General features: G+C 48.2%; 1 protein-coding gene across 22 annotated transcripts; it reads right to left on the bottom strand.

Annotated features, from left to right (window-relative positions):
- Nucleotides 1-1,135: 1,135 nt before the first annotated feature.
- VPS33B (VPS33B late endosome and lysosome associated) lies at nt 1,136-25,574 on the bottom strand. 22 transcript variants are annotated; one of them, XM_084968651.1, is made up of 25 exons: nt 25,128-25,574; nt 23,856-23,911; nt 20,669-20,744; nt 19,585-19,665; nt 19,181-19,242; nt 17,294-17,343; nt 16,490-16,557; nt 11,843-11,888; nt 10,652-10,746; nt 10,248-10,352; nt 9,749-9,845; nt 9,447-9,524; nt 9,167-9,240; nt 8,804-8,890; nt 8,548-8,638; nt 7,984-8,058; nt 7,676-7,740; nt 6,899-6,953; nt 4,752-4,798; nt 4,286-4,418; nt 3,345-3,418; nt 2,471-2,572; nt 2,244-2,319; nt 2,024-2,140; nt 1,136-1,502 (listed from the first exon to the last, which is right to left on the bottom strand). In XM_084968651.1, the coding sequence occupies exons 4-25, from the start codon at nt 19,624-19,626 to the stop codon at nt 1,423-1,425; spliced, it is 1,719 nt and encodes a 572-aa protein (XP_084824777.1). In that variant the 5' UTR covers nt 19,627-19,665; nt 20,669-20,744; nt 23,856-23,911; nt 25,128-25,574; the 3' UTR covers nt 1,136-1,422. The 22 variants fall into 22 exon arrangements, 13 of the variants coding, with proteins under 13 accessions (XP_084824777.1, XP_020954643.1, XP_084824781.1 ...); XR_014810490.1 differs by lacking the exon at nt 20,669-20,744 and having other exon boundaries at nt 4,286-4,470; XR_014810486.1 differs by lacking the exons at nt 20,669-20,744; nt 25,128-25,574 and adding an exon at nt 24,592-24,710 and having other exon boundaries at nt 4,286-4,470; nt 6,830-6,953.
- Between the last annotated feature and the right edge of the window lie 1,079 nt (nt 25,575-26,653).

The raw sequence follows: 26,653 nt of genomic DNA, 5'->3' as shown, positions 1-26,653 counted from the left end.
AGGGACAGCACAAGGACAAACAAGAGTATCATGGAAGCCAAATACAAGAATTTCGAGAAGGAAAGGGAGATCATCAGTGAGATCAAGTTAGAGACCACTAATAGATGGGGTCAGAGTTCACAGTGTTTAAGAGCTAAAGGGGAAGGAAGGCCACTAGAATCAACACTTAGGAGGGCACCAGTGACCTTTAGAGGAGCACAGTTTGCCAATGCCTGAAACTGCTCTAACGGGGGGCACAATCTTTCATTCTGCAATAAGAAACAAAAAACTTGGAGCTCCTGCTGTGGCTAAGCAGCTCAGGTCACCACAGAGGCTCAGGTTCAATCCCTGACCCAGAGCAGTGGGTTAAAGGATCTGGTGTTGCCACAGTTGTGGCTCGGATTTAATCGTTGGCCCAGGAACTTCCACATACTGCAGGTGAGGGCTTTCCTTTTTTTTTTTTTTTTTGCTTTTTTTTAGGGTTGCTCCCCCAGCATATGGAAGTTCCCAGGCTAGGGGTCTAATCAGAGCTACAGCTGCTGGCCTATGCCACAGCCACGCCAGATCCAAGCCACATCTGCAACCTACACCACAGCTCATGGCAACACTGGATCCTTAACCCACTGAGCGAGGCCAGGGATTGAACCCAAAACCTCATGGTTCCTAGTGGGATTCATTTCTGCTGCGCCACAATGGGAACTTTGCGGGTGTGGCCATTAAAAAAAGAAAAGAAATAGAAACAAACAAAAAGCTTAAAATTCAAGTGCTCCTAAAGTTAGAACAGTAACAGGTTACAATTCCCTGGCAGTCTAGTGGTTAGGACTTGGTGCTTTCACTGCTGCGGCCTGGATTCAATCCCTGGTCTGGGAACTGAGATCCCACTTCAAGCCACTGCACACAATGGCCAAAACCCCCACCCCCAACCCCAAAACTTCAGTTCTTCTAGAGTGTAATAAATCACAAAACTTTAGAATTGGAAGGGTGCTTATTGATTATCTGCCTAACTCATCCCCCTCATTTTATGGTTTAAGAAAGACCAGTACAGGGCAAGTTTCAAGGAAGAACCAGTCCAGGCCACAGAGCACACAAAACCCCTACGTAAAGCCCCATCTGTTTCACCAATAAAGATGGAAGTACCTGTCCAGAACAGCACAGATGACACTAAGAGTAAAGATTTTATTTACAATGATCCTAAAAGAGGATTTAGCAAAAGATCTTTTTCTACCTTATTTTGTCAGCATCGGCTGGACTCCTTAAACGAAAAAGAAATATCCTGGGGGTAGGATGTGAACTCTCTCCTCAGATATGTTCTCTAAGTCCCAAAAAAGTTCCCTGCTCCTTAGCTCTTAGGAGGGGCATTAGTAGAGATTTTATTTGCCGCCGGGAGTCAAATGCCTGCATCCCACTGAGGAACATGAGACTTCAATTGTGGCAGGGAAAACTTCAGGCTTTCACTTCACTCATGGCCTCCATAAGGCGAGCACTGTTGGTGACTGCAGTCGTCAGAAAAATGAATCTGTACCCTAAGGAGTCAAAAGCACCATTGCACATGAGCCAAAGCAGATCTAAGCTCAGGCCCCTGCAGTCCACAGCCCTGGCCGGGTCACAGCACCAGGTTACAGACACGGATGCATCAGTGCCATGCTCTCGGGCACAGAAACTTGCCGTGCCTGGTGGAGCCAGGGTCCCTGCTTTTCAGCCCACAGCACAACAGCGGCAAGTGGTACCCAGAGGCCAGTAAAGAAGACTCTCTGGGGTTCCCGGCACGGCTCAGTGGTTAGTGAACCCGACTAGCATCCATGAGGATGCGGGTTCTATCGCTCAGTGGGTTAGGGATCCGGCATTGCCGTGAGCTGTGGCGTAGGTCATAAGTGCAGCTTGGATCCTGCACTGCCGTGGCTGTGGCGTAGGCTGGCAGATAAAGCTCCGATTGGATCCCTAGGCCGGGAACCTCCATAGGCCACAGGATTAAAAAAAAAAAAAAAGGAAGGCTTTCTGAGTGCTTCCCTTTGGTCCCCCACACCCCACAGAAGCCTATTCTCACCTTTCTCTCTACCCAGGAACCGCAGGGCTGAGATCTCAGAGAATGTGCAACCACCCAAGAACACCACCAAGATGAGGCGCAGGGACTCACTGGAAGCCTTGTCTTCCTTGCTCCTGTCTGCCAAGACCAGACCAGACTCAGCTCTTCAACCACCCACTCGTGCTATGTGCACCCTGCCCTCCTCTTGTGCCACCCCATCCTGCTGGGCAAGGCCACACACCTGTGAACACCAACTCACTGCAGTTGAGCAGCCGCACCACTTCGTCCAGGCCCTGCCAGCCTCGCCGCTCCAGCACCTGGAGAAGGCAGGGGGCACAAGAGCTAGTTTCAAGTCCAGCAGCAGCCAGACTGTCCTGTTTCCTGCTAGTCACTGGGGCAGTTAAGAATTGGACCAAGCCACGGACTGGGAGAAAGCAGGTGAAATGGGAGCAAGCCACTTGTTCTCACCTGCTCGATGATTCGGCAGCTCAGGGGCACATAAGCACCACTGAACACGTAGGCCATGTCGCGTGGCACTTTCAGATCATACTCGCCGTCCACACGTGGGATCTAGAGGGCAAAGGGGACTGCATGAGGCAAGTGACAACTCAGCCCTCCCGTCCTTTCTAGGGCCAGAAAAAGTGGCTTATCCCTAAGAAGAGTTCTTAACTTCAGCAAAAGGCAGAACCAGCAACTTCCTTGGGGAAAAAAAAAAAGAATCCATGACCCAAATATGAAAGCTGTTCAATATGTGATTTTCCTTTCTTTTTCTTTTTTTTTTTTATGTCTTTTTAGGGCTGCATCCACCGCATATGGAGGTTCCCAGGCTATGGGTCGAATCGGAGCTGTAGTTGCCAGCCTGTGCCACAGCCACAGCAACGCCAGTTCTGAGCCACATCTGCAACCTACACCACAGCTCAAGGCAACGCCAGATCCTTAACCCACTGAGCGAGGCCAGGGATCAAACCCACAACCTCATGATTCCTAGTCAGATGCATTCCCACTGCGCCAGGACGGGAACTTCATGTGACTTTCTTGAATGAGTGCCCATGCTCCCCAGGAAGGGCTGGAGGGAAGAGAGCCCCTTTCTGACCCTTCGGTGACATGGGACATATCTGTCACGGAAGCAGCACTTTGCATATTTTCTGACACTGGTAGGTACTTATGTTTATTAAATGAATGAATCTTTGGATTTTGTCTCACTATTAAGTTAGGTTCCGGCTATAATGCTACCAAACAAAAGGACCTTTATAAAAATAAGATGATAGAAGGGTTTTTGTGGGTTCAAAGTTCTCCATAAAGGGCTGAACCCACCACCTCCCCATCCACCCGTCCTACATACCAAATTCAGCTTCTTGCTGATGGCACGAAAATTGCTCCTCTTGGCCAAAGAACTGAAGGCATCAGTAATCTTTCCTGGGAAAGAAACGGGCACTGGGTTTCATCTAAGGTTTATGGATTAATGATGCTGGCATAGGAGATACCGATCAGCAAATGACAGGACCACCTCATGTCAAACAGCATCAAAGCCATTCACCTCCAGCTGCCTGGAATTGATCAAGACATTCACTACCCTTCTCCCCACCCACAGTCTTCCTCCTCCGCCAGGGTACCAGCTCTCTACTAAGCAATCTACCGGGTGACCCTACTTTATTGCTTAAGTACATGGCCTTTGGAGTCCAACCCATGTGGGTTCAAATCTGACTTACTGAGGGACCCTGAAAAAGTCATTCACTCTCCCTAAGCCTCAGTTGCCTCATCTATAAAATGGTGATTATAAAACTTACCACCTGAAAACTGCATCTAAAGGGCCCAGGACATCAGTGCTCACTGCAAACTGCTCTTCTTGCAGAAGCAGGGGCAATAAGGACAGTGACAGTAAGGAATCACTTTCTTCTCCCCCAACTCACTCTCTCCCTCCCAGGGTGCCCTGCCTGGTTTTTAATGTTGTTGTTTTTCGGTTTTGTTTTTGCTTTTTAGGGCCACAGCTGTGGCATATGGAGGTTCCCAGGTTAGGGGTGGAATCAGACCTACAGCTGCCAGCCTACACCACAGCCACAGCAACACAGGATCTAGACTGTGTCTGCAAACTACACCACAGCTCATAGCAATGCCGGATCCTTAACTCACTGAGCAAGGCCAGGGATCAAACCCACAACCTCATGGTTACTAGTAGAAATTCTTTCGTTTCCACTGTGCCACAGCAGGAAACTCCTGTCTGTTGAAAGAAGAGGGAACAATGGCCGAGGAGAGCGGAAGGGGTTACCTGCGTTTCTTGCTCACCTGCAGCCTTGTCCGTCACCAGCTTGCTCACTTTACTCTCTACAGCTGTGAGGGTGTCCCCCGGTGCCTGCTCTGTTAGGAGCCCAGCTCGCCGCAGATTGGAGAAGGTTAGCAGGTGCTCAGGGCCATAGCTCTGAAGAAAATGCAGTGCAGCTACCTACTGAGCATCCACCAAGGATCTAACTCTGTGAGGTGATATGGAAGCGAGGGAGAGGAGGATCATGCAGTCTGTGTCCTGAAGGGCCCATGCTTATTTGTGGGGTAGATTTTCTTTCTTTTTTTGGCTGACATGTAGAAGTTCACAGGCCGGGGATCAAACCCGTGCCATAGCAGTGACAATTCCAGGTCCTTAACCCACTGAGCCACCAGGGAGCTCCTTCTTTCCGTTAGGAGCCCAGACATTTCAAAAATGTCCAATGACCTCCCTCCAGCATGTTTTCTCAAGAACACATTCTCCTGGCCTTACCTGCAGATACTGGGTTTTCAGGGATCGGTAATCTTTTGGGATCAAACCTGAAGGTAAGGAAGATAAAGGGTCATGAGAACAGGTTCATAAGGCAGTTGGGGTATCCTAGAGGGTACAGCCAAACAAACCAACCAACAAACCCTTGTCCCCGCAAAAAAAAAAAACAAAACAAAACACAACAAAAAACAACCCTAACCAGAAGGAAGGAGTCAGTAAATGATGTGAACCTTGCATTCTATGCAGTTCATGCTAAGTTAACTCCTAAATTTAAATGTGCTTACTGAAATATAAAGCCTGGATCTGAGAGTTCCAAGGAAGAGCCCTGAGGAATTTTGAAACAAATGCTGACCTAATCTGTAGTGGGGTGTGGGGTGGGACATGACAGGAAGAAGAAGGGCCTTCCTGTGTATTTCTCTCTGGCTGGTTCTCTTGGGAACTGCTCAACAGCTACTGAGGAATAGGAAAATTGGTCACATGAGTCCCCAAAATAGAGTCTTAGATGGTTTTCTCCATATAGGTAAGAAAAAACAGGCTTCCTAGGAGTTACCACCGTGGCTCAGTGGTTAACGAATCCAACTAGGAACCATGAGGTTGCAGGTTCGATCCCTGGCCTTGCTCAGTGGGTTAAGGATCAGGTGTTGCCGTGAGCTGTGGTGTAGGTTGCAGACGTGGCTCGGATCCCACATTGCTGTGGCTCTGGCATAGGCCAGCGGCTACAGCTCCGATTCAACCCCTAGCTGGGAACCCCTATATGTTGCGGGAGCGGCCGTAGAGATGGCAAAAAGACAAGCAAACAAAACAAAACAAAAAGGAAATGGGCTTCCAACTATAATAAAGGGGATTTAGTGTTTCCTTTCTTGTATCTTTTTAGGGCCACACCTGCCACATACAGAAGTTCCCAGGCTAGGAGTCAAATCGGAACTACAGCTGCTGGCCTACACCACAGCCACAGCAACTCGGGATCTGAGCCACATCTGTGACCTACACCAGAGCTCATGGCAACACTGGATCCTTAACTCACTGAGTGAGGCCAGGAATCAAACCCGTACCCTCATGGATACTAATCAGGTTAGTTTCCACTGAGTCACAACAGGAATTCCTGGTCTTTCTTTTCTTTCTTTTTTTTTTTTTTTTTTTGGTTTTTTGTTTTGGTTTTGCCTGTGACACATAGATCCTGGGATCATACCCACACCACAGCAGAGACCCAGGCCTTAACCTGCACCACCACAAGGGAACTCCAAGGGGACTTAGAATAAGCAAACTATTTCTCTAGGTAGGAAGCAACTTTAAAGAGTATTTGCCAACTGGTGGAGTTCCCCTCATGGCTCAGCAGAATCAAATCTGACTAGCATCCATGAGGATGCAGCTTTAATCCCTGGCCTCGCTCAGTGGGTTAAGGATCCGGCATTGCCGTGAGCTGTGGTGTATGTCACAGACACAGCTCAGATCTGGCATTGCTGTGGCTGTAGCATAGGCCAGTGGCTTTAACTCCAATTCGACCGCTAGCCTGGGAACCTCCATATGCTGTGGGTGCAGCCCTAAAAAGATAAAAAAGAAAAGAATAGAAAAGAAAATTCACCAACTGGAAGTCTTCAACAGTAAAAACAAGTTGCCATGAAAGGCTGCAGAATCTGTTTATTATTTTTCTTGGACTCCATCTTTTTTTTTTTTTTTTGCCAAGCCCTCAGCATTCAGAAATTCCTCAGCCTAGGATCAAACCTGCACCACAGCAGTTACCCAAGCCAGAGCAGTGACACAGTGACAATGCTGGATCCTTAACCACTAGGCCACCAGGGAACTCCTGGACTGTACCTTGATGATGACATCTTGTTGAGAGTAGGAAGCCAGATAGAATAACAATAGAAATGCCACTCAGCTCTGCCCCTCTGCAGTCCTGTGATGGGATGATGGGACAGGACTTGTTCTGGGGGGCCTGGATGTGGTCCTGCTTAGGGCTGGACAATAAATTACCCTATGACCTGGGGATGTTTCACCCCAAACAAAAACTGCTTTATTTTACAGAGGAAAGAATCCATAAGATGACAAGGAAACGTTGTCTGGTAGGACATTTCTCTCACTTTCAAAATGATTTCTTTATCCTTAAGGTAAAGCTTTTCAATCTGGCATCTTTGGTCCCTAGGTCTCACCATTCTCAGTGATGGACAAAAGGCACATGAGGCGAAGGCTTTCAATGGGTGACACCTGCATGGGAAGAAAGAGTCGAGGAGAATGCAAGGTTTTGTTTTTGGGGTTTTTTGTGTGTGTTTTTTCTTTTTGTCTTTTTAGGGCCACACCTGTGGCATATGTACGTTCCCAGGCTAGGGGCTGAATCAGAGCTACAGCTGCCAGCCTACACCACAGCCACAGCCATGCCAGATCTGAGCCATGTCTGCCGGCCTACACCACAGCTCACGGCAACTCCAGATCCTTAACCCACTAAGCGAGGCCAGGGATCGAACCCACATCCTCATGGATACTAGTCGGGTTCGTTACCACTGAGCCAGAATGGGAACTCCAAGAATTCAAGTTTTATAACACACGTTCTTCTCTTTTCTTCCTTTTGCTTGAGCCCCACCTCTAAACATGGTTCCCAACTTTTGGAGACTGAAACTGCTGAATTCTGCAGGAAACAAATCTGGCGCATGGGCAAAAGCACAACCACAAAGAGAGCTTTACCATTGCCTGCACCTGATTTTGCTTATGAACCTATGTCACCTGCCCTAAGAAAAGCCATGTGGGTAAAGCCTAGGTGCCTTTGTTTTGGCGACCTCTGCCTCCTGGTCCCCCACTTGCTAGATTTAAGGGTCTTGTGTGTTCTGTTATGCCTCACCGGCTCTCTTCCAGGATCTCCCGTTGCCCTGCAGCGCTGGACGCAGCACCCAAAGTCTTCCCCAGACCCTCCCCCTGCCTCCACCCTGCCTCACCTGCCGATCTATGTGCTCTTCGATGTAGCTGGTGCTCTCCCGGATGTTGAAGCCCTCTAGCAGTGCTGCAAGAAATCAGAGGAGAGACTGTTACTGTAGGAGCAGCTCAGCTGTTGCCATCGATGCTAACGGGTGTCTATCACCCTCTTTCTCCATCCCTGGGGTGGGGTAAAGGGCCCCCAGGACTCCTGGTAGGAACCAGCATTCCACACAGCCTATGTCAGCTGGAAAGAGCCAGAAAGCATCTTTTCAGGGTGGGCTGGGGCTGGGAGGCAGAGAAGCAGAAGTGGGATAAGGAGCTGAGTCACCATGCTCAGTCTTGATGAGCTCCTGGAAGTCTTGCTTGGTTTTCTTCTTCATGATGGATTCACAGGCCCCAATATCTGCAGACAGGACAAAAGGGGAGCTGGCATATTCCTCGTTCTAGAGGGATATCTCTTTATTGTCCAGAAGAATAAAAACCTTGTAGGGCGAAGTGCAGGAGTGCTACTTCCCACTTTATTTATTTTTTATTTTTTGTCTTTTTGCCCTTTCTTGCACCACTCCTGCAGCATATAGAGGTTCCCAGGCTAGGGGTGGAATCGGAGCTGTAGCCGCTGGCCTATGCCAGAGCCACAGCAACGGGGGATCTGAGCCACATCTGTGATCTACTCCACAGCTCACGGCAACGCTGTATCCTTAAACCACTGAGCAAGGCCAGGGATCAAACCCGCAACCTCATGGTTCCTAGTCGGATTCATTAACCACTGAGCCACAGCGGGAACTCCGATACTTCCCACTTTAGACCAAATAAGAGCACTGTCTTCCAGATGAACCGGGACCCCTGCCCTGAGGCCCATGGCCTTTGCAGCAGCCCTTGAGTGAGAACCTACGGAGACTCAGCAGCCGGTGCTCCTGTTTCAGTCCCTTGAGCTCCTGGGACACGAAGTTCTTCATCTGCTTGATGTCCATGCCTCTCCGACGCTGTGGGGACGCCCTGTGAGGTCCACCTCCCTGCTCTCAGAGAGGAGCGACCACCGCCCTTCCCGCAGCTCCCACCCACTGCGGAGTCAGAAGAGGAGCCACAGGGCAGCAGACTTGGGGAGTCACTGAGGGGAACAGACAGGAGACCCGGGCTGGGAGCCTCACGTCATACTGGGCCTGCAAGTTCCGGGCCTTCTGGCTCAAGAAGCTGAAGACGTTGGAGAAGTGTTCGTTACGAATCTCATGAAACACCTGCATGGGGTACACGTGACAGGAAAAACCTACTGGGCAGACCCGTACCTTGCTCCTTCCCGCCTCCTCAGGGCAATGACAGCACAGGAAGCGTGCTCAGCTGTTCTAGCAAAAGTACAGAGACATCTGAGCTGGCATCAGGGTCAACGGCCTGCCACGTGCTCTGGGGTGTGTCCCTCTCCTCGGGGACTCAGCCTCCATCCCAGAGCCAGGGCCCACACCCCCGTGGAAGCGGGTGCCCCCAGGGAAATCCACTGCTGACACCCACATGCTCACCTTGTCCTCGGCATTGAGCAGCACCTTCAGGCTCTTGTCAGATGATGTGACTTCTGGGCCAAAGTCGACACTGCCTTTGAGAGCAGAGCGGGGGAAAGCTATGGGGATGTCTGATGAGGCCTTCCTCTCCTTGCCCCCTTCCTGAACTGCCATTAAAGGTCCCCAAACTGTCAGGGAGCCAGCAGTTCACTCAGAGTCTGGGTCTCTCCCACAGGCCCTGCCCCACCACGGGAGGCCCCCGGAGCTGCGGACCCCTCCATCTCGCCAAGAAGCCACTTACCACACTTGATGCGGAAGGTGTCATCCACCAGGCCCTCGTAAACCACCTGGGAGCAAAGTGCTGTCACAAAGTCCACATCTGAAACCGAGATTCCCGAACATGAGGGTCCACCCTGAAGCAGCGTGTCACCCAGTTTGCTCAGTGTCAGTTCAAAGGCTTTTCACAGTGGCCAGATGTCCCTGTCCCCCATCAATGCTGGCATTCACAGCCCCAACGTGAGGATCCCAACCATGCCCCCGTGTCTGCCATACGCCCCTGTCTTCCAGGGTCCTCAGGTGAGAGGAGTGCCGGGCACAGACTACCTCTGTCCAGGAGAAAAATGTGTCCAATTTCTGGCCTTCGGCCCTTGGTTTCACCATCCTCCTCCTCCTCCAGCTTCCTCCACAGTTCATGTGACATCTGCCAGGGCCCAAGACACTCTCAACCTTATGGCCAGGTACCCACTGCAGCCCCACGCCTAGAGAACCCAACCCCTTTCCCTGTGATACTCGTTCTTGACGCCAAGAGGGCAGCTAATTATCAACACTCTCACCCACAGTACTCCCATCTGTTCCTAACCCTCCCCTCCCTTCCCTGTCCCAGCCAAGGAGTATCTCCACCCCTGAGAAGAAGGGATGCTACCCAGGGGGTCGGGCTCCTGCGATCCATTAGCCACATCAGCTCTCCTCTCTGGGGACCTCCTCCGAAGCCAGAGCCGTGACAGCAAGATGAACATACCTCACATCAAAGATGCCTGTGGATAATCCTTGGTGGGTAGCAAACAGGTGACACGGGGGCTCTAAGAACAACAGAACTGCTCACCTTGGCATACCTGCCAATCCCATAGCAGTTAGGGAAAGGTCCATAGAGGGTGCTGAGGAGGTGCAAGGCCTGGGCCACAGTGTTGATCCAACGCTGATCTCCTTCCTGCAGGGACCACATAGGCCAGGAAGATACAGTCAACCCAGCAGATCCATCTGGAAAGGGGCTGTGCCTAGAAGCCCTGGAGCAGAAAGGCAGGGTCTGGGCAGTGCTTGAAAGAGTTCATCCCCATTGGCCCCAAAGGAAGCCCCATGGACATCAATCAGCAGCATTCAACCTAGGAATCACTATCCCTCGTAATAAATGACATGAGTTGGGGGAAGGTCAAACACATATTTCTAAGCCATAGGACCCTGTGTTTGTCCCCAATCCTCAGTGCCAATACCCAAGGACCCTGCTCTTACCAGGAAATAGTCCCTGAAAAATTCTGGTAGTTCCATGCTCAACAGGTCCACATCAAGAGGCAACAAAGAGAAAGCCCATTCGTCACAGCTCACATCTAGGGGTACAAAGAACATCAGTCTCCCTACTGAAGGGCGTGAACCTGCCCTGCCTCCCTCATGAGGCTCCACATTAAGAGGGAAGGTCCACTCCACTTGTGCAAAAATTCCCAAGAGCCTGCCCCAAGCCAAGTACCGCACTGAGCACAGGATGCTCAGAGATGAAGATGAAGATGAAGTCTCTGCCCGGAAGGGGCTCACAGGCTGGTAGGGAAAGGAGACATGTACGTAACAGTCTGTACTACTACGTCCTAAGTGGTGTGTCTTTCTTCACTAGCATGTCGATCAAAGTGGAGACACAGCCTTCATTTGTTCATTATCTGAAAAATACTGACTGAAAGCTCTATATGTACAGGCACTAGGTTAAACACTGGGAACACAGGGGTCAACAAAATGGACACGCTCCTGACTTCTAGAGCTTACCAGAACACACCAAACCAATTCAATTACAGTTACATATTCCAGAGAAGTAAAAGAGCAACCGAGGAGCACACAAGTATTTCGGGGGATCTAATCTCAACTAGGGGTATGGGAAAGACTTTCTTAAGGAAGTGACATTTAGGCCTAGAATGGGAGTATGATTTGGGTAGGCCAAAAGCCATAGGGGGAGGAACAGTCCAGGCAGCATGAACAGATGTATCAAGTCCCTGTGGCGGGAAGGCAGTGGGTCAGGAGAAAGGAGTCGCACACAATGAGGCTAAAGGGCCAGGAAGGGGCCAGACTGTAGAGGCGCAGGAGGCCAGGCTGCGGATCCTGGGCTCTATTCTGAGCCCCTGCAGCACTTCCGGCAGAGGGTACTGTGATCCGTTCTGTGTCACGGAGGACGGAGTAAGGAAAACACAGAGGAGGGAAGGCAGAGGTTTTCCCCGTGGAAGTCTTGGAAGGTAAGGAGACTGCAGCCAGTGATCTGCAGCTCTCACCCGGGCACCTCCTCATCATCCCACTGGTGTTCGGATGTGGGGTCTGGCTTCCCATTCTCAGGACCCTCTCCTCCTGCTGGGTCACCAGGAATGAGACAGGGAAAAGGAGGAGAGGGGGCAGGGGAGCAGCCTTCTCCCACCCGACCTCCACGTTCCCCTGCATTCATCTCCTCACCTCCATAGATGCCCTCTTCCTCAAGCACCATCTCACATGCGTAAAACTGAAAGAGAAAGGGAAGCTCAGTAACTGTGGCCCTCTGTGGTCGCGGATGAGGGCCACACTTATTGAACTCAGTGACAAAGACCACAGAACCCAGACTGTGCGATCTAGACAGGACCACTGGAATCATCTGGCCCAAGACTTTGTTTCCTTTTCATTCACTTTTGAAGGCAATTTCTTTTTTTCCCTGAGTGACTAGAAAAGCTTTACACAGGACAAGGCATTGAGCTGTCACGAAAGGGTGGGTCCTACAGGCAGAGATGGGAAGAAGAGCACAGCAGTGCCACACGGAGGAGGAGGAGCAGGTGGAGTTAAAAAGCAGTGGTGTGGTGTGAAGAGAGGGAGGAGGTTGTGGCTACAGCGTGTCCATGGGACCTCTGGAGACACTCAAGGAGATATGGACATACAGCCTTGGGGGTCAAGACACATACGTCACCATGAAGGTGGGTAGTCTGTCCAAAAAGACACAGAGGGAGAAGAGGGCTAAGGACGGGACACTAGGAAACCAAAATTAAAAGAGCACACAGTCCAAAACCTGGCAGAGAAGACTGAGGAAGAATACATCTAAAGGCAGAGTTTCCAGGAAGAATGGGCAACAGTCTCAAATGCAGAGAAGTTAAGTAGGATGAATATGAAATACACCACTGGCTTTGACAAGAGATCGTAGGGGACTAGATTAAGAGATAGTGGAAGGAGGGAGCCATGGTGTAGGTCGCAGATATGGCTCAGATCCCGCGTTGCTATGGGTGTGGTATAGGCCAGCAGCTACAGTTCCAATTTGACCCATAGCCTGGGAACTTCCATATGCTTCGGGTGCAGCCCTAAAAATAAATAGGAATCAATTAAAAAATAAGATAAAATAATGGTGGAGATGAGGAAGCCGAAGCAGTGGTAGCCAATAGTTCTTCATAGAAGTCTGGCCATAAATGAAAAGTCCCTGATAGAGACAAAAGATGGAGCGAGAATTGTTTAGAATGGATAGATGGCTGAAGATATAAAAGAGTCTACGTGATGAAGCAAGAGAGCTGGGAAGGAAAGCAGGGATGGGGCCACGAACACAGGTGAGTTGCTGACCTTGGATGGGAAATGAGGAAGAAAACTGAGGACACTTCTGTTTGATAATGACAATGACAATAAGAGTGGATGTGTATTATACATTTCATAGGTACTAGGCAGTGTTTTGGAAGGGCCACTTCTGGGAGTTCCAGTCGTGGTTCAGTGGTTAACGAATCTGACTAGGAACCATGAGGTTGAAGGTTTGATTCCTGGCCTTGCTCAGTGCGTTAAGGATCCAGCGTTGCTGTGAGCTGTGGTGTAGGTTGCAGACGCGGCTCGGATCCTTCATTGCTGTGGCTCTGGCGTAGGCCGGCAGCTATGGCTCAGATTCAACCCCTAACCTGGGAACCTCCATGTATCGCAAGAGTGGCCCAAGAAATGGCAAAAAGACAAAAAAAAAAAAAGAAGGATCACTTCCCTTGAGCTTCATAATAACTGTGTGAGGTGTGGAAGATTCCTGCTTTATGCTCTTTATTTCACATTTACACAGATGAGTCCTAGTCATCCATCATTCATTTGTGTCAGTAAAACTGAAATCCTGTAGGCTTACTTTTAATGCTAACTAATGGACTCGCATAATCTAGTTTGAAAACTGCCAATCTTCATAGTTAAAAAAGGGAGTCTCAAGAAGACACAGATTCCCTCTCCCATACAGCTACTATGGAAGAGATGGTCCTGGGATGGAAAAAGAGGTAAAAGAATTTGATTAGATAGGATTTAGAAAAAAATCATAAAAATACCCATTTTGTTTTTCTGTGTGATATGGAGGCTTGTAGGATTATTTGAAACTGTTACCAACTTGTTCTATTCCCTGTTTAAACAAATCTGTCCTTGGAAGTGCAATTTGAAAAAAAAAAAGGGCTTTGTAAGACTCCAAAAACTAGAAATCACTGCTATGGCTCCTTTAATAATATGCAAAAGTCACCTGCAATTCTTTTTTTTTTTTTTTTTTCTTTTCGGCTGCACTCATGGCATGTGGAAGTTCCTGGGGCCAAGGACTGAACCCATGCCACAGCAGCAACCCAAGCCACAGCAGTGATGTCAGATCTTCAACCCACTGAGCCACAAGGGAACTCTAGCAACCTGTAATTCTGACTGCTTTTTTGTTTTCATTTGTTTGTTTTTTGGGTTTTTTTTTTTTTTTTTGCTTTTTAGGGCTGCACATGTGGCATACAGAATAGGGGTGCAAATCAGAGCTGCAGCTGCTGGCCTACACCACAGCCACAGTAATGCCAGATACTTAACCCACTGAGCAAGGCCAGGGATCAAAACTGTGTCCTCATGGTTACTAGTCATGTTTGTTACCTCTGAGCCACAATGAGAACTCCTGATTGGTTTTTTTAGGTAATAATTTTCCTACCCTAGTAATAATGTCAGACTTGAAATATGTATATTCCTAAAGAGGATAAATAGCTATAAGATTGTATAATCAATCTTCAAAGGAAGCTCATTGGTTCTTTCTTCTTACTCCTTTTACATGAGAAGACAATATAAGCCTATGATTCCACTAGACCATTTTTTTTTTTTTTTTTCTTTTTAGGGCCTCACCTGCTGCATATGGAGATTCCCAGGCTAGGAGTCTAATCGGAGCTACCGCTGTCAGCCTACACCACAGACACAGCAACATCAGATTTGAGCCAAGACTGTGACCTACACCACAGCTCACAACAATGCCGGATCCTTAACCCACTGAGCGAGGCCAGGGATTGAACCTGCAACCTTATGGTTCCTAGTTGGATTCATTTCCACCGCACTACAATAGGAACTCCTCCACTAGACTTAACAGAAAGTAAAAGTCATCTCTTTCGAGAGATAAGTACTATTAGCAACTCCATTTTATAAACAAGCAAACTGAGACACAGAGCAGTTAAGTAATTTATCCAAGGTCACACAGGTAATAGGTGCTAAAGCAAGGATTCCCACCTAGACTGTTTGGCTTCTGCATCTTTGGTCTTACCTCCTGCTTCTATTTTCTCTAGAATTTTTGGGGGAAAATTGCAAAGGAATAAATCCCTGTCTTTTTAACTTTAATTTCTACCTGCTCTAAGTGTCGCATGCACTACTTGGTATAACTTTATAGGCCTGTGGTGGGCAATGTACAGATCTGGAACATCATTCTTCCCAAAAAATCCATCACACTGAGGATGTACCCACAATGCACCCTGCTGATATGGGAATGACAGCAGGGGCGGAGGGGTAGTGTGATGGAATAGAGAAATGGACACACTATGACAGGTCAGACAGGTCACCAAGCACTGCAATTATTGAGGTAAAGATGAAAGAAACCTAGGCTGGCTATGCTAACTCACTATGTGACTGTGGGCTTTAGTTCTGTCAGCTGTTCCAAGCTGGGGTGTAGTATAAAATAGTCTCTAAGGTTCCTTTCCTGTGTAAGAAAAGGCTTTTTCAAAGTACAAAAGTATGGCTCCAATAACCCAAGGGCAGTCCAGCCACAGGCCCTCGATGAGCATGGGGAGTGAAGGCATATTGTGTTTACTATTAAAGGGTTTAGGAAGAAGGTCAATGAAAAGCCATAACATCATGTACCATTACTATATAGGAATTTGTGTTAGAAGGGATACATAGTTTCTATTTCAAAAGTATCAATCTTTTCGTTTAAAGAAATCTATGTGGGAGTTCCCTAGTGGCTCAGCAGATTAAGGATCTGGTGTTGTCAGTGATGTGGCTGCTGTCACTGCTGTGAACCTGCAGGTTCAATCCCTGGCCCAGGAACTTCCTCATGCCAAGAGTGTAGCCACACAAACACACACACACACACACACACACACCACACACACACACACACACACACACAAAATAACAAATAAAGAAGTCTGTGTAGAGGCCACTTCTCACAACTGTATAATCCATATTTGGGGCTGTTTGATGACAAACTCCCTGCTGCATTAATGAAAAGACAATGACAGGGAGTTGCCAGTGTGGTGCAGCAAAAATGAATCTGGGAGTTCCTGTCGTGGCGCAGTGGTTAACGAATCCGACTAGGAACCATGAGGTTGCGGGTTCGGTCCCTGCCCTTGTGCAGTGGGTTAACGATCCGGCGTTGCCGTGAGCTGTGGTGTAGGTCGCAGACGCGGCTCGGATCCTACGTTGCTGTGGCTCTGGTGTAGGCCAGTGGCTATAGCTCCGATTGGACCCCTAGCCTGGGAACCTCCACATGCCGCGAGAGCGGCCCAAGAAATAGCAAAAAGACAAAAAAAAAAAAAAGAATCTGACTAGTATCCATGAGCACGTGGGTTCAATCCCTGCCCTTGTTCAGTGAGTCGGGGACCTGGCGTTGCCGTGAGCTGTGGTGTAGGTCACGCAGACTTGGCTCAGATCCCTCACCGCTATGGCGCAGACAGGCAGCTGTAGCTCCGAGTTGCCCCCTTGCCTGGGAACTTCCACATGACGCAGGTGTGGCTCTAAAAAGACGATGACAGCTATACATCACTTGCTTTGAGAGCAACATGGCTGTCAGGCCCTGGCTTCTTTCCAGTCCCCAATCTTGTTGTCCTTTACCCCACTTCCACCAGGGTCCAAACTCACCTTCTGAGGGCTGAAGATCACTTTGTATTTTCGAGTTCGGCCAGCCAATTTGTCAGCATTGACAAGATCTAGAGACAGAAGGGATGCGACCCAGAAAGCCACGGGCCATTTGTTAGGCTAGAATCAAGGAAGCAGAGAGCCTGGCAATGGTATGGCCAACCTGAATTATTTTCTTTCTTTTTTAAAATTTTATTGAAGTATAGTTCATTGACAATATTGTGCTAATTTCTGCTATACAAGAGTAATTCAATTATATATACATTACATTCTTTTCATATTCTTTCCTATGATGGTTTACCATACAACACTGAATACAGCTTCCTGTGCTGTACAGTGGGGACCCTGTTGTTTATCCATCCTACATATAATAGCATGTGTCTGCTTAACCCCAAACTCCCAGTGCTTCCTTCCCCATTCCCCCTCAGCAACCACAAGTCTGTTCTCTATATCCATGAGTCTATTCTGTTTTGTAGATAGGAACAATCCTTTTCTTTTCTTTCCTTTTTTTTTTTTTTTTTTTTTGCTTTTTAGGGCCGCTCTTGAGGCATATGGAAGTTCCCAAACTAGGGTCGAATCCAACCTGCAGCTGCAATGCAACACAGCCACAGCAATGCTGGATCCCTGGCCGACTGAGCAAGGCCAGGGATCAAACCCCGCATCCTCATGGATACTAGTCAGATTCATTTCTGCCGCGCCACAACGGGAATTCCCTCTTTTCTTATTAAGAGTTCTTATGGCCAAGGCCCTTAGACCCTCCCACCCTTTCCAAGGCCTCAGTTACATAGAACAATGTGACGTACTCACTGGCAATGTACCGCATGTTCTTGATGCGGGGTCTGACCAAGAAGCACAATCTATGGGAGAGAAGAGGGAAGAAAACCTCAGTGCAGAAACATAAGGTTGGTGACAGCGACTTAGAGAAAACACAACGCCATGTGTTTCACTATTTGCTACAGTTCTCACCCCAGCCAAAGCTATGCCAGCTCTCTGGCCGCCAACATGCCAACCATGACTCCTCTCTATAAAACAGGTACACATGGAGTTCCCGTTGTGTCTCAGTGGTTAACGAATCCGACTAGGAACCATGAGGTTGCGGGTTCAATCCCTGGCCTCGCTCAGTGGGCTAATGATCTGGCGTTGTCATGAGCTGCAGTGTAGGTCAAAGACATGGCTCGGACCCTACGCTGCTGTGGCTCTGGCACAGGCCGGTGGCTACAGCTCCAATTAGACCCCTAGCCTGGGAACCTCCATACGCCACAGGAGCAGCCCTAGAAAAGGCAAAAAGAGGAGTTCCCGTCGTGGCGCAATGGTTAATGAATCCGACTAGGAACCATGAGGTTGCGGGTTCGGTCCCTGCCCTTGTTCAGTGGGTTAACGATCCGGCGTTGCCGTGAGCTGTGGTGTAGGTCGCAGACGCGGCTCGGATCCCGCGTTGCTGTGGCTCTGGTGTAGGCCGGTGGCTACAGCTCTGATTGGACCCCTAGCCTGGGAATCTCCATATGCCGCAGGAGCAGCCCAAGAAATAGCAAAAAGACAAAAAAAAAAAAAAAAAAATTAACTGTTAAAAAAATACAAAAGGAATTCCCTGGTGGCCAGCAGGTTAAGGATCCAGCATTGTCACTGCTATGGTGCAGGTTTAATGCCTGGCCTGAGAACTTCCACATGCTACAGGAGTGGCCAAAAAAAAAGAAAGTATATAAAATAATGTTTTTCCAACTGATGTTCATGTTCTCCATATGTGAGAATTTTTTCCTCTGTGGGAGGGTGTACATTATTTAGGTTGAGAATTTTTTTGCTGTTTTTTTTTTCCTTTTTTTTCAGGCCACATGTGCGGCATATGGAAGTTCCTAGGCTAAGGGTCAAATCGGAGCTACAGCTGCTGGCCTACACCACAGCCACAGCAACGCAGGATCTTTAACCCACTGAGTGAAGCCAGGGATCAAACCCACATCCTGATGGATCCTAGTTGGCTTCGTTATGGCTGAGCCAGGAAAGGAACTACTTTTTTCTTCTAATAGCTGCACCTGTAGCATATGGAAATTCCTGGACTAGGGGTGGAATCCGAGCTGCACCTGTGGCCTGCACCACAGCCCCGATAACACCAGATCCAAGTCAAATCTGCAACCTATGCCACACCTTGCAACAACAGCAAATCTCTAACACACTGAATGAGGTCAGAGATCGAATATGCATCTTCACAAAAGACAACACTGGGTCCTTAATCTGCTGAGCCACAATGAGAACTCCCTTAAGTTAAGAAATATTAAAAATAAAAACAGGAGTTCCCATCGTGGCGCAGTGGAAATGAATCTGACTTGGAACCGTGAGGTTGCAGGTTCAATCCCTGGCCTCGCTCAGTGGGTTAAGGATCCGGCATTGCAGTGAGCTATGGGGTAGATCGAAGATGCGGCTGGGATCTGGAGTTGCTGTGGCTGTGGTATAGGCCAGCAGCTGAAGCTCCCATTCAATCCCTAGCCTGGGAACTTCCATATGCCTTGGGTGCGGCCCTAAAAAGTTAAAAAAAAAAAAAAAAGGCTAAAGCATAACCAAAGAATGAAACTGTAAAAGTGCAGAGAAGTGAACCATATCACAAACATCACAGTGTCACATCTCAGCCAAGGACCAATCAAAGGCAAATGTGCAGGTACCTCCTCCAGCTTAGAGTCAAGACAGACCCTTCCAGACACTTACTGTTCACTGGAGCTGAAGGCTGGTTTATTCTCCACTTTGTACAGCTTGTCTACTTCGTGTTGCTGCAGAGAAAATCCAACAAAACAATGTACATAAGAATGCCTGGAAACCCAAAGTGTGATTCAAAGACAGGGGTCTTCTGGAAAGGCTCCCTCCTATTTAAACTAATTCTAGGATTTGAAGTACCGCTGTGACAACCACCCCACTGAACCTTCTTCAAACTGCTAACAGAAAACAAAACAAACAAAAAATACAAACAGTATCAACCCCCCTTTGTCCACTCAACACTGCTAACCTATATTCAGCCTATAGTCTCTCTTTAGTAATTGGTACTGTTCATCACAAGCAAAACTGCTGATCAAGGACAGAGGGACCCGAGTCCACTGGGGAGAAGGGGCAGGTACCTTCAGGATGGAGACATTAGCAATTCGATCCAAAGGGCTCATGAGATCTGCCTCGATGAACAAGTCCTTTTTTCCTGGAAGCTGGAGACACAGTATCTAGGTCACTCACAGCTCACACAAGCTTCCTCAGCTGAGAGCTCACCCAGCCTTCCACTTACCAGAAGCACAGTCTCTGAGTTGGAAGGGCACTGACCCTCACCTACTTCAGCACCTTATTTATTGTCTATATCCACGAGTCTCCATATATTCACCTGGTCTGTCTTCTCATTTTCCCTATCAGTGGAAAGATACTTCATCTTCTTTCCCTTTATTTCTTTTCTTTTTTTGAGGGCCACACCTGCCGCACACGGAGGTTCCCAGGCTAGGGGCTGAATTGGAGCTTATAGCCTCTGGCCTATGCCACAGCCATAGCAACACGGGATCTGAGCCGTGTCTGCGACCTACACCACAGCTCATGGCAGCACCGGATCCTTAACTCACTGAGCGAGGCCAGGGATCAAACCCAATTCATCATGGATACTACTCAGATTCGTTTCCACTGAGCCACGACAGGAAACTCCACTTCACCTTCCTTCTAAGGTCAAGTCCTTGCCCCTTGACCCTCCTGTTCCCCTGTGACCTTGTTCTGCATCATTGCTCTTCTGCTGTTCCACTTCCTCCTCCAATATGCATCCCAGTAACCCCATCTCCTGCTGAACAAAGTCAAACAAAACCAAATCTTACCTCGTATCCTGCAACCCTTCAACTAACTGCCAAATATCTCTTTAAATAGCATTTTCCTTCTAAGTATAAAAATAACATATGGGTGTTCCCATCAAGGCTCAGCAGTAAGGAACCCAACTAGTACCCACGGGGACATGGGTTCGATTCCTGGCCTCAATCACTGGGTTAAGGATCCAGCGTTGCTGGGAGCTGTGGTGTAGGTCGCAGATGCGGCTTGGATCTGACGTTGCTGTGGCTGTGGTGTAGGCCTGCAGCTACAGCTCCAATTCGACCCCAAGCCTGGGAACCTCCATATGCCACAAGTGCAGCCCTAAAAAGACAAAAAAAAAAAAAAAAAGTATGTTCAAGTCGGAAAACTTACCCAGGACAGCCCTTACCCCCAACCCCATGTCATCTAGTTTCCACGTCATCATTCCTGACGCCGCTCTCTCATCTGCCTGAAGGAAGGGGAGGTCATAGTGAGCAGCAGAGAGTGGGAAGTTATTGAAAGTTTCATCACAACCAGGCCCTGATAAAGGGGTAAGGTGTTGGTAGTGAGAGACTAAGGTGGCAGTCCAGCAAAGGCCAGGGAAAGCAAACAGGCTGAATGCCAAGGGCAGGAAAAGCCATTCAGTTCAGGGGGTGTTACTGGCATCCAGTGGGTAGAGGTTAGGGATGCTGCTACCAATGCACAGCATAGTCAGTCCCACAGCAAAGAACTAACCAGCTCCAAATGTCAAAAGCACCAAGACTGAAAAATCTTTTTTTTTTTTTTTTTTTTTTGTCTTTTTAGGGCCGCACCCAAGGTATATGGACCTTCCCAGGCTAGGGGTCCAATTGGAGCTGTAGCTGCCGGCCTACAGCACAGCCACAGCAACACCAGATCCTTAGCCCACTGAGTGAGGCCAGGGATCAAACCCGTGTCCTCACAAATACTAGTTGGGTTCATTACCACTGAGCCACAATGGGAACGCTAAGAAATCTTGATGTAGGAGAATCTTGGGAAATAAGAATGAAACACTGGACTAGACTTGGAGAATGAAGGGTTCTAAATGCCAAGTTAGAGAGTTTGGAGTTGATCTTCTAGGAACAAGGAAAAGCAGAAAGCTTTTGTGCACTGAAGCATCCAGTCAGCTGGAGTTTTAGTTAGGTAACGCAGCAACTATGGGTAAAATGGATGGAAGACATGGAGAAACTGGAGGCAAGGAGTCCATTTATATGGTTAATGCAACAGTCCAAGCAGCCCAAGCCTGTGGTAATGAATGATGACCTGTTTTAGGCTGGTGGTGATGTGAACAAAAATAGGTTATTTAAGAGATACGTGGGAGTTGCCATTGTGGTGAAGAGGAAACGAATCCAACTAGCATCCATGAGAATGTGGGTTCAATCCCTGGCCTGGTTCAGTGGGTTATGATTCCGGCGTTGCCACAAGCTTTGGCGTAGGTCGGCAACTGCAGCTCTGATTCAGCCCCTAGCCTGGGAATGTCCACATGTCATGGGTTCGGCTCTTAAAAAAAGCGAAAAAAAAAAGAGAGAGAGAGAGATACATGGAATTTGCAAAAAAAAAAAAAATTAAATACTTGAATAGGGTGATAAATGATTTTTTTTTCTTTACACTTTATCTTCTGTATTTTCTTGAATATGTGTGTTAGGGAAGAGGGTTGTTTTGTTTAGGTTTGTTTTTTAATGGCCACACCTGTAGCACATGGAAATTCCCAGGCCAGGGAGTGACTGAGCCACAGCTGCTGCCAGATCCTTTAACCTACTGTGCCAGGCAGGGATCAAACCCACAACTCTGCAGTCACCCAAGGCCCTACAGTCAGATTCTTAACCCAGTATGACACAGCAGAAACCTCTAGAATGTGTGGTATTTTATAATTACCATTTAAAAAGTCAGATGTGGGAGTTCCCAACATGGCGCAGCTGAAATGAATCCAACTAGGAACCATGAGGTATTGGGTTTTATCCCTGGCCTCGCTCAGTGGGTTAAAGATTTGGCATTGCCGTGAGCTATGGTGTAGATCGCAGATGCATGTCGGATCCTGAGTTGCTGTGGCTGTAGTGTAGGCCAGCAGCTGTAGCTCCAATTCAATTCCTAGCCTGGGAACCTCTATATGGGGAGGGTGCGGCCCTAAAAAGCAAAAAAAAAAAGGAAAAAGTCAGGTGTGGAGTTCCTGCTGTGGCTCAGCAAGTTACAAACCCGACTAGTATCCAAGAGGATTTGGGTTTGATCCCTGGCCCCACGCAGTGGGTTAAGGATCCAGCATTGCTGTGAGCTGTGGTGTAGGTCACAGATGTGGCTAGGATCTGGCATTGCTGTGGCTGTGGTATAGGCCGGCAGCTGCATCTCCAATTAGACCCCTAGCCTGGGAACTTCCATGTACCATACATTCAGCCCTAAATAAAATAAAATAAAATAAATGTCAGATGTAAGGAAATATCCACAGGACTCAGCAGCTGGTTTATTTAGGTGTGAGATGGGGAAGGAGAGTCAAAATGATTCTAAGGTTTTCAAGCCTGACTAGCACAGCCCTAAGAAGAATTAAGTCAGAGGATGTTAGTTCAAAGATATTACTGCACAGAAATCTGCTTTGACCATGCTGATCACCCTTGTGGACAGCTCTTCCTCAGGACACTCCATTTACAAGTTTCTACCCTTGTTCTCATTTAGTTTCTTTCATGAGCTAGTGACTCTAACCAGCATCTCCTTTCAATTTCTCAGACCATTGGGGTCTTTCATGTGCCAATCATTGTGCTACCACTACAGGACACATTACAGAGAAATAAAATACGCACCTCCTCCCCCTCCCCCGCCACCGAGGTTCTCTGAGGTTCTTCACCCCACTGCAACCCTACATGTCTTTTCTTTTTTGTGTGTGTGGGCTTTTTTGTCTTTTTAGGGATGCACCCGAAGCATATGTAAGTTTCCAGGCTAGGGATTGAACTGGAGCTATAGCTGCCAGCCTACACCACAGCCACAGCAACGCCAGGTCCAAGCCTCGTTCGAAAGACCTATGCCACAGCTTGCAGCAATGCTGGATCCTTAACCCACTGAGCGAGGCCAGGGATCAAACCCGCATCCTCTTGGATGCTAGTTGGGTTCTTAACCCACTGAGCCACAGCAGGAGCTCACCCTACACTTGTATCTGCAGGATATTACAAGCAGGATTTCCTACTAGTATCTTAACCTCAACCTACCCGAACTTGAACACATCAACTTCCCCCACCAAAGCCATTCCTCTTTCTAATTTTTTTTCTCATTTCCATTCAATGGTTATACGATAATTTTTTTTTTTTCCCTAGGGCCACACCCACGGCACAGGGAGGTTCCTAGGCTAGGGGTCAAATCAGAGCTGTAGCCGCTGGCCTACACCACAGCCACAGCAACACGGGATCTGAGCCGCATCTGCAATGCCAGATCCTTAACCCACTGAGCAATGCCAAGGACTGAACTCACAACCTCATGGTTCCTAGTCGGATTCGTTAACCACTGAGCCATGATGGGAACTCCATGTGATAAATATTTATTAAGCACATGCTTAGTGTCTGTCTCTAAGTTAGGTACTCACTGGGTATACGGTGTTGGACAAAATAGGTATATCCCTGTCCTCAAGGACCTTCCAATCTAGCAGAAAATACAAACATTAAACAAATGACTATATATGTCATCCATTACAATTACAGTAACAGCATTATTTTCCTATTAACTCAAGTTAAAAATCTCAAACTCAGTTTTGCTTCTTCCTGATTCTTTTACAACTAATTGATAAGTCTTTGAGTCTTCTTTCACCATGACTTAAAAATCTATCAACTTTCTTTCACTTTCACTGCCATCAATTTTGTGTGCACCTTTATTACTTCAATCTGATCTATGTTCTCCTAACTGGCCTTCTTGTTTCTTATTTACTCAACTTCACACATGGCTATTAGAAACATCTTCAAGTATTGTTTCATGCCACATGTGGAAGTAAGAAAATTTTTTTGTTTTTGTTTTTTGCTTTTAGGGCCAAATGTGCAGCATAAGGAAGTTCCCAGGATAGGGATCAAATTGGAGCTACAGATGCCCACCAGCTGACACCACAGCCACAGAAACTTGGGATCCAAGCCAGGTGTGTGACCTACATCACAGCTCACAGCAATGCCAGATCCTTAACCCACTGAGCGAGGCCAGGGATCGAACCCACGTCCTCAGGGATACTAGTCTAGTCGGATTTGTTACCACTGAGCCACAAAGGGAATGCATGGGAGGAAAACTCTTTAATGGCTGCCTAATACCTACTGTGTAACTTCTGATCACCCTCTTACCTGTTGCAGGACTTATCCTTCCCTGGTTCCTCAACTTTCCTGCAGGTCCTTCTGCCTGGAACATCCTCTCCCATCTCCAAGGAAAATACGCTTATCTTCACACTCCAGCTCTTTGAAATTCCTAGATCACTCTAGCTAGAAATGATTGTTTCAGGCACCCTAGCTAGCACTTATTTACCACACATATTCTCTATGTAGTATTTTGTGTCATATGCTCCCACTGAAGTGTAAGATCCCTAAGGACAGAGATGTCACAACCATCTTTCCATTCCCATTGATGCCTGGCACTAGTGGCGTCTCCCTTGCCTGTTTGGGTAGGGGGTAGGGGGTGGGGGAAGGCTGGCCAGGTCACCCCACGGAGCTCTCACTGCCCTGATTTTTCTCCTGGTGCTTCATTTTGGACCTGCTCCAGAAGCTCCAAGGACAATACCAAGGGACAAGAGCACGCTCAAAGGAACTCAGTTAAGAAAGAACTATGCACCCAGTGAATGCTAACCTGCTGATACAGTAAAGGCCCCGGAGTGGCGGGCACTGACCTGCTCCAGCAGATAGATGAGCTGGTCTCGGGCCAGTCTCTTGAGCATGGAGAAGTCAGGCAGCTCTGGCGCGTCCGGCCGATGGGGAAAAGCCATGGCGCCGGTCACCTGAGCTGCAGGTGGAAGGAGGAGGAGGACCTCCGATCTGAGAAGGCCGGCAGCAGCCCAGGGTCCACGCAGGACGCCTCTTCTGTAGGGACCAGCACGGACTTCCAAAGGGCCCCTGACGGGGCCCTCGCTCTTCAACCACACGTGGGGAATGAATGGCGACCTCTTGCCCAGGCAGCCGCAGCCTCGGGGGACCTAGTCTAAGGCCCGTAGCCAAAGGGTTCCGCCCCGCCCCTCCCGGTCCACCTGGCTCAGCAGCATTCGGGGCTACACCCGCAAAGCTACCCGCCTCCTGCCGGAGAGAGCGAGAGAGGCGACTTCCTGGCCGTCCCGGAAGTCCCGAGCGCCCGCCTGTCGCTTAGCTTATTCAGAAAGGACGGCATCCTAGGAGGGACATTTGAAAACGAGCGCAACGCGTCCATGTGGCTGTCCAATTCCTGACCAGAGGCGATAAAAGGAGTATACCTTAAACTAACTTCTAAGGGTACATCCAGTTCTCCCGGCTCACTCAAGCAAACGTTGGGCACTTGCTCGATTTTCAGAATTTCGTGAAATGGGCGAAACCAACTCGGAATCCGAAGGGCACTGTGAGCCCTGGGGATTTTGGCTGTCAATCAAATCTACAACACAAATTTAGCTGAGAACTGGGCGGTCTCCTTTCTTCCAAACCGCTACAGGTGAGAGGCGTGGAAATTGCGGGCGGGTGTGAGGGGAGAGAAGAGAAACGCTTTTGGAGCCAATGGAAGCTGTCTCGCCAGCTGTGACCCTTCAATACCGGAGTTTTGACTTATTAATGCCCTTCGTGGGAAAATGGATAAAACGGTGGTATATTCATACAAAAATAACTAAGTGAAAGTAGCCAGACTCAGAGTGGCATCTGTATGCCATTTATATCAGGGTGGGGTTTTTGTCTTTTTAGGGCTGCACCGCAGCAAATGGAAGTGCCCAGGCTAGGGTCTAATTGGGGCTGCAGCTGCCCGCTTACACCACAGCCATATCCGACCCTCATTGGCGACATACACCGCAGCTTACCGCAACGCGGGATCCTTAACCCACTGCGCAGGCCAGGGATTGAACCAGTATCCTCATGGATACTAGTTGGGTTCTTAACCACTAAGCCATAATGGCAACTTCTATATCAGGTTCTTGAACACGAAACACTATACCGAAAAAAAATTTCAGAAAAGCTACAAAAATTGGGAAGAAAATTAGGGAATTTTCAGGAGTGATGGTAAATCTCTATATGTATATTTACCTTCTTAAAAAAAAAACTAAACTTACAAGATATTATAATGGACAGATCTGGCTGACAATACTTGTACTTACTAATCAGCTGTAACATCACATCATCATCTCCTGGTGAGATACATAGGAAATAGAAAGCATCACCTGTTGCCAAAAGCCAAAACTGATCAAGC

This window comes from Sus scrofa, chromosome 7 (assembly GCF_054392235.1).
Source record: "Sus scrofa isolate SSC_HxYL_T2T_F1_AM1 chromosome 7, Sscrofa_HxYL_maternal_Yorkshire_Landrace_v2.0, whole genome shotgun sequence".
Lineage (NCBI taxonomy): Eukaryota > Metazoa > Chordata > Mammalia > Artiodactyla > Suidae > Sus > Sus scrofa.
The sequence above is the reverse complement of the archived record's forward strand: the minus strand, read 5'-3'. Positions and strand labels throughout refer to the sequence as shown.